Raw genomic sequence first — 7,551 nt, forward strand, 5'->3', positions numbered from 1 at the left:
CACACAAGGGCTTTTGATTTTTTAAATCAAATGTAGCATCAGTAACTAAAGCAGCTGGCAACAAACTCAAGTGTGACGCTCAAGTGCCTTTGATCCTTCTCCAGAAAGGACATGTTACAAAGGGAAAGCTTCTGTGAGTCATTTGTTTGAGAACATTCTGTTCACTGGCTGAATTGTTTTCTTCCCACATCATAGCCATTTCTTATTCTAGACACAAGGGGGAGGTTTTAGCCATGTGGTCAGAACATGGTTGAATGGCTATTGAACTTTAGGACATACAGTTGTTTTAGCTATATAGTGTAGTATGAGCCAAGGTAGATTAGATTGTCCTTTGTATTAGTATTTATTATGGATCCCCATTGCAGCAGCCACTCTTCCTTGGGTCCAGCCAAATTAAGGCAGTTATACAATTGTAAAAACATTACAATACATTTCACAACACATTAAGTGTGTGCCACTACTCTACAACACAAAATCCATGTGTATATGTGTGTATAGTGTTGATATTATCATGTGGGTTTGCAGTCTTATTATGACTATTCATTTGATAGATAAGGGGATAACTTCCACCTCCAAAGCTTGTATTGTAGGCCTACGGAGACCATTGACAGAGACTGAAGTATGACCTCTTGCTGGCCGATAAGTGTATACCAAAGATGGTTTAGCTAAAGTGTGGGAAGATCTCAATTGAATACTCCTCTCCTTCTCAAAACCTATTAGATTCCCTCAGATTACACACACCCCAAAATAATTTGAAAACAAATCCAATCTTGATAAACTCCCATATAAACTCCCACATCTATTACGTGAAATACCACAGTGTGCCATCACAAAAAAGGGCACAAACACTAATGTAAATACAACCTATATTTCTGTTTATATATTTTCCCCTTTTGTACTTCAATTATTTGCTCATTGTTACAACCAATAATATAACATTTGACATGTCTATTCTTTTAAAACTTTTGTGAGTGTAATGTTTACTGTTTGTTTATTTCCCTTGTTAATTTCCCTTTTGTTTATTTTCTATTTCACTTGCTTTGGCAATGTAAACATATTTTTCCCATGCCAATAAAACCATTTGAATTTAATTGAAAGACAGAGGTCCCTTCCCTCTGACTTTCTCCTCCAACGGGTTTTGAAAAGAAGAGAGGAAGCTTCATATCCATCGCCAAACCCACTGGCTCCAGGTCATCTATAAGTCGTTGGTAGGTAAAGCCCCGCCTTATCTCAGCTCACTGGTCACCATAGCAGCACCCACCCGCAGCACGCGCTCCAGCAGGTATATTTCACTGGTCATCCCCAAAGCCAATTCCTCCTTCGGCCGCCTTTCCTTCCAGTTCTCTGCTGCCAATGACTGGAACAAACTGCAAAAATCACTGAAGTTGGAGACTCATATCTCCCTCACTAGCTTTAAGCACCAGCTGTCAAAGCAGCTCACAGATCACTGCACCTGTACATAGTGCACCTGTACATAGCCCATCCATCTACCTCATCACCATATTGTTATTTATTTTGCTCCTTTGCACCCCAGTACCGCTATTTGCACACTCATCTTCTGCACATCTATCATCCCAGTGTTTAATTTGCCATACTGTAATAATTTCGCCACTATGGCCTATTTATTGCCTCACCCCCCTTTTCCTACCTCATTTGCACACACTGTATATAGACTTTCTCCACTGTATTTGTTGATTTTCAGCGTTTATCCAAAAACCCTATAAAACGCCATTCATTTTCATCATAGGCTTTGTCCAATGAACCATGGCGGAGTTAGTGCCTACAAAAAGACGCAATTACTATTTCTCTGTCTATACGGTCCTCCATTCAAAGTCCAATGTTTGTTTATTTCATGTGTAACTCTGTGTTGTATGTGTCGAACTGCTTCGCTTTATCTTGGCCTGGTCGCAGTTGTAAATGAGAACTTGTTCTCAACTAGCCTACCGGGTTAAATAAAGGTTACATATATATATCTTTTTAAAGACATCCCATTGGACTTTGAATGGAGGACCGTATAGACAGAGAAATAGTAATTGCGTCTTTTTGTAGGCACTAACTCCGGCATGGTTCATTGGACAAAGCCTATGATGAAAATGAATGGCGTTTTATAGGGTTTTTGGATAAACGCTGAAAATAAGGTATGTGGTAAACACAGGCATAGGATATTTTATACGTTTTGTTCTGAGATCATCTTCATCAGTTAACGTCACTTTTTGTGAATTAAGGCTTCATAAATAAAAGGTCATGTAAACTGACTGCTATTATCTCATAGAAAACGTATAAGATCTCCTAAGCATGTGTTAACCTCGTACCTTATTTTCTGCATTTATTCCAAATCCCTATTCTTCCCCCATTAATTTTTCCCATGGGGATGGCGGAACGAACCAGAGGTAACTCATTTCCTGGTTTTAGGACTACAAACTGGCGAGCTCACGCCCCACCAAACTGACTGTTGTCCAATCGCTTTCACGTTGTCATTCTGCATCACGCGGTTGCTAAGCAAATCGTCACGCAAGTCCTTCTCAAAGTCAGGTTATGAGTCAATAAACCTGACTATTTTCATCGAAAGTACGAAATGTCACTATTTAAAAACGATACAATATTACAGATAACAAGTTAATTATCTTACATATCGGAAAATATTTAATGGTGTACTTCTTGTTCACGAAATTCATGCTAATATTGGGTTTTTGAGCGAGCGCTATGAGTTCTGACCTCACAAAGGGTGCCTTCGTAAATTCGCTCTGGCTATCTACTCCGCTTTCAGAGCACTCTCGCCCGAGTGTGCCTGAGCGCAGAATAACTGATGAATTTACGACCATACCAAAGGCAGTTAAGCGCCCAAGGTAACTGGCTAAAGTTGGCTAGCCTGCTAGTTTTTTTTTGTTGATAGCTTGCGAACGTAAATTACTTCCAGACATAGAGAACACTTCACTCTGACTATTTGCTCGCCATAGCAAAGCTTGTTAGGCTGTTTTCGTGTTATCTAGAGCGTTAGTGACTAACTGTGTTGCTAGCAACAGTTAATTCCGTTTTTTTGTCAACCTTTACTGACACATGTCATATTCAAAGGGTGTTTTGCGTTCGTCAGTTAATCTGTGCTCTGGCACATATGATTCCAATGTAGTTTCCCCATCTCCTCAAAGGTATCACTGGTATAGCTACCAATGACTTGTGTGATATATTTGTACTTTTACTTCCGCATCTAGATCTTCTGAGCACATAACCACAACTACTACACTGGATGTAGCTAGCTAGTCGTAGATTTGACGATTATTAGGATAAATTAGCTACTAGATAATTGAAACAGTTACTGCTTAACTCAGGAAATAGCTAGCTATGTCCAAACCAAAGTTTGTTGTGTTTGACCTGGGTAAATTGAAAATATAGCTACTGTAACGTTAGCTAACTAACTTTATCTAGCCATGTAGCTAGCTAGCAATGTTATGAGAATGAAGACTCAACAAATAGCATACCTTGCTAATACCAAAGCAGAACAAGAAGATTGTCACAGCTAAAGTAGCTAGTCTAGCTATCTGTCATGTGTTTCTGTCATCCTCCATCTAAAGTAGCTTGTCTAGCTATGTCATGTGTTTCTGTCATCCTCCATCATCTCTGTTTTGTTTTTTCCTTGTCTCAGATTATACTCTTTGGCCCTTCTGGGTGAGTAGCTATGTGGACCCACAATTTCACAAAGACAAAGCGTGAGTTTATTGGTTAAAATCTTGATGAGTATCAAGCTAATGATGGCTTTAGGCTATGTCTTTCTCTAAATCCTCTCCCTTCCAACTCTTACACACATCAGCCATGTCTTTCCAGATTTCTAATAATATCTCATCTGCCTTTCCCGACAGGGGAGTGGTGTTAAATGCAAGGAGGGAGAAAATGCAACTGTTCCCAGAAACAGTGGACATATTGACTTCTCTACATGGCCAAGGGATCCAGATTGGAGTGGCATCACGGTCAGTTCATACAGTGATCAAGGAATTGTAAAAGAAAATCATGCTATTTTATAATCTGATTAAACATATGTTTTAACATTATGTAAAACGTGTTTAGACAATGGGCATTTCTGTTTTTAGCCTCTAGATGATTGAAATAACATGCCATTGTAAATAATCAACATTTTATTTATATTTCTCAGCACATGTGAGGTGGATGGAGCCAATCAGCTGTTGTCCCTCTTCAATCTCAACCAATACATATCCTTCAAGGAAATATACCCGGGGTCAAAGGTTCCTCACTTCAAAAAGTAAGTGTCTGAATTTGAGATTGCCGTGTTCACGTGCTTGTTGGAACTAGAAATCTCTGAAATTTCTGACTTGCTAACTGGTTGTAGTTAATCACGTGCCACGTTCAACGAATTAGCAAATCTGACATTTCTAGCATGTGAATGCAGCATTAACAACCACTGCTGCTGGACGATTCTTCTGTGAGGATGGAAGTGTATGTTTGTGTTCATGTCTGGCCGTGAAAGAGTGTTTTATAGTGGAACTCACTGTCATTGTGTCTTTGTTCAGGCTCCAGACAGACAGTGGATTCAAATTCAGTGAGATGATGTTCTTTGATGACGAACACAGGAACATCACAGCAGTCAGTCGACTAGGTACTACTTTCATAACTTTCCACCTCAACTCAAACCAATTTATAATTTCATAAAGTCCACTTGAACTTCGTAAAGTCATTTAAATGCATGCACAACAGGGTAGGTAAAAATATAGATGATTTTAAAATGATTCCATATCATGAGTTGACCACGGACATTATGACATGACATCTGTTTTGAAGTATAGCAACTTAGCAAGTACTGTATGTTGCATAAACCGTTCACACCCAAAGGAGATAACACAAGTAACTTTACTTTAACTTACCCTGAAATCTGGTTTCTCTCTTAGGTGTGCACTGTGTTCTGGTTCCTGAAGGAGTGACTATGAAATTAGTCAATGAAGCGCTTCTGCAGTTCTCCCAGGGTGCAAAATGAGGACTTGAGGACAGAGTTGATGCAATACATACAGTGCCTTGCAAAAGTATTCATCGCCCTTGGCGTTTTTCCTATTTTGTTGCGTTACAACCTGTAATTTAAATGGATTTTTATTTGGATTTCATGTAATGGACATACACAAAATAGTCCAAATTGGTGAAGTGAAATTAAAAAAATTACTTATTTAAAAAAAAATCTAAAAACAGAAAAGTGGTGAGTGCATATGTATTCACCCCCTTTGTTATGAAGCCTCTAAATAAGATCTGGTGCAACCAATTACCTTCAGAAGTCACATAATTACTTAAATAAAGTACCTGTGTGCAAGCTAAGTGTCACATGATCTGTCAAATGATCTCAGTATATATACACCTTCTGAAAGGCCCCAGAGTCTGCAACACAACTAAGCAAGGGGCACCACCAAGTAAGTGGCACCATGAAGACCAAGGAGATCTCCAAACAGGTCAGGGACAAAGTTGTGGAGAAGTGCAGATCAGGTTTGGGTTATAAAAAAAATATCTGAAACTTTGAACATCCCATGGAACACCATTAAATCCATGATTAAAAAATGTAAAGAATATGGCACCACAACAAACCTGCCAAGAGAGGGCCACCCACCAAAACTCACGGACCAATCAGAGAGGCCACAAAGAGACCACAGATAACCCTGAAGGAGCTGCAAAGCTCCACAGCTGAGATTGGAGTATCTGTCTATAGGACCACTTTAAGCCGTACATTCCACAGAGCTGGGCTTTACGGAAGTGTGACCAGAAAAAAAGCCATTGCTTCAAGAAAGAAATAAGCAAACACGTTTGGTGTTTGCCAAAAAGGCATGTGGGAGACTCCCCAAACATATGGAAGAAGGTTCTCTGGTCAGATGAGGCTAAAATTGAGCTTTTTGGCCATCAAGGAAAATGCTATGTCTGGCGCAAACCCAACACCTCTCATCACCCCAAGAACAGCACAGCTGTGGTGGCAGCATTAGGCTGTCGGGATTTTTTTTCATCGGCAGGGACTGGGAAATTGAAAACGATGAATGCCGCTAAATACAGCGACATTCTTGAGGGAAACCTGTTTCAGTCTTACAAAGATTTGTGACTGGGACGGAGGTTCACCTTTCAGCAGGGCAATAACCCTAAGCATACTGCTAAAGCAACACTCAAGTGGTTTAAGGGGAAACATTTAAATGTCTTGGAATGGCCTAGTAAAAGCCCAGACCTCAATCCAATTGAGAATCTGTGGTATGACTTAAAGATTGCTCTACACCAGCGGAACCCATCCAACTTGAAGGAGCTGGAGCAGATTTGCCTTGAAGAATGGACAAAAATCCCAGTGGCTAGATGTGCCAAACTTATAGAGACACCCCAAGAGACTTGCAGCTATGATTGTTGCAAAAGGTGGCTCTACAAAGTATTGAGTTTGCGGGTGTGAAAAGTTATGCATGCTCAAGGTAAAAATTGTTTTGTCTTATTTCTTGTTTCTTTCACAATAAATAATATTTTGCATCTTCAAAGTGGTAGGCATGTTGTGTAAATCAAATGATTCAACCCCCCCCCCCCCAAAAAAAAAAATCTATTTTAATTCTAGATTGTAAGGCAACAAAATAGGAAAAAATGCTAAGGGGTGTGAATACTTTTGCAAGCCACTGTATACTTTACCTCTTGGGACATTGTTGTACTGCCACAAACCTGATTCGTACAGAATTTTTTTAAACTCCAGGCTGTGATCTCAAACCTCATTGCTTCACTTCATTCAGTGTTACTGCAAGATGAAAGAGCAATGTTTGAGAAGATGGACGAATGTTTTTCTTCATGGCTTTTTATGTGTATAATCAACGATACTTCAAGGGTGGCCAGAGCCATGCAATCAATATGTTATAAATGTATTGAATTGGAATTCAAGGTACATGAAATAACGTTCTCTGTGTTGTTCTTGAATTTGACCAATTCTATTACACTTATTATTACTGTTGCAGAGAATATATATAAAAGTATTTTTTATGAATATAGCCGGTTTCATTTTGTCATTTCCATATGAATTTATTTTCTATTCCTTTAGGTATTCCATATCAACTGTACATAGTCGTTCGTGGTAATCATTTTCATCATTATGTATTCTATTTGTCATTAGATTTGATATTAATGTTCAATACTCAACTCGCATGTTCTATAATTTATGCACTGTTATTTTCTCTAATTTAGCCTTAGACTATTCATTCATAGTTTTAATTTACTCCTCTCTCATTGCCTATTCTTCCTAGAAGCCCCAGGACAATCTCCACACCTTATTTTTCTACCCAAAGAGCTATGGATTTCTTTGTCAAATGTATCAAGTACAAATCTAATTCTCATTAAGATGGTTGGTTGATTGAGATTGAATTCCCCTTGGTGATCACATAGAGGCCTGGTGGAACAAACAAATGTCAGTTTGGCCAAGGCTCCTGGTCTATGCTAAATGTAGTCGTCACAGTAAGCGAAAGTAACATTGTTATCATTCTAATAGCTCATTCTAAAAGCGATTAGTTTTTTTGCAGTAGTAGTAGAAATTAGCCATATTGTTTGCAATTCAGATCA

At 38.9% G+C, this 7,551-nt stretch overlaps 1 protein-coding gene across 3 annotated transcripts; it reads left to right on the forward strand.

Annotated features, from left to right (window-relative positions):
• The first annotated feature begins 2,274 nt into the window (after window positions 1-2,274).
• On the forward strand, window positions 2,275-5,993 carry mdp1 (magnesium dependent phosphatase 1). Of its 3 annotated transcripts, none has more exons than XM_045687166.1 (6): window positions 2,275-2,390; window positions 3,641-3,704; window positions 3,855-3,962; window positions 4,145-4,252; window positions 4,521-4,606; window positions 4,896-5,993. In XM_045687166.1, the coding sequence occupies exons 1-6, from the start codon at window positions 2,366-2,368 to the stop codon at window positions 4,979-4,981; spliced, it is 477 nt and encodes a 158-aa protein (XP_045543122.1). In that variant the 5' UTR covers window positions 2,275-2,365; the 3' UTR covers window positions 4,982-5,993. The 3 variants fall into 3 exon arrangements, with proteins under 3 accessions (XP_045543122.1, XP_013978325.1, NP_001134528.1); XM_014122850.2 differs by lacking the exon at window positions 2,275-2,390 and adding an exon at window positions 2,585-2,846; NM_001141056.1 differs by lacking the exon at window positions 2,275-2,390 and adding an exon at window positions 3,219-3,373 and having other exon boundaries at window positions 4,896-5,150.
• Window positions 5,994-7,551: the final 1,558 nt, after the last annotated feature.

Source organism: Salmo salar, chromosome ssa10 (genome assembly GCF_905237065.1).
Source record: "Salmo salar chromosome ssa10, Ssal_v3.1, whole genome shotgun sequence".
Taxonomy (NCBI): Eukaryota; Metazoa; Chordata; class Actinopteri; order Salmoniformes; family Salmonidae; genus Salmo; species Salmo salar.

Bases quoted from the DNA above. Each gene is read 5' to 3' on its own strand.
- mdp1 (XM_014122850.2), top strand. From the start codon at position 2,807: ATGAATTTACGACCATACCAAAGGCAGTTAAGCGCCCAAG. The intron at 3,963-4,144 runs GTCAGTTCATAC...TATATTTCTCAG, and splicing joins CAGATTGGAGTGGCATCACG to CACATGTGAGGTGGATGGAG. The intron at 4,607-4,895 runs GTACTACTTTCA...TTTCTCTCTTAG, and splicing joins CACAGCAGTCAGTCGACTAG to GTGTGCACTGTGTTCTGGTT.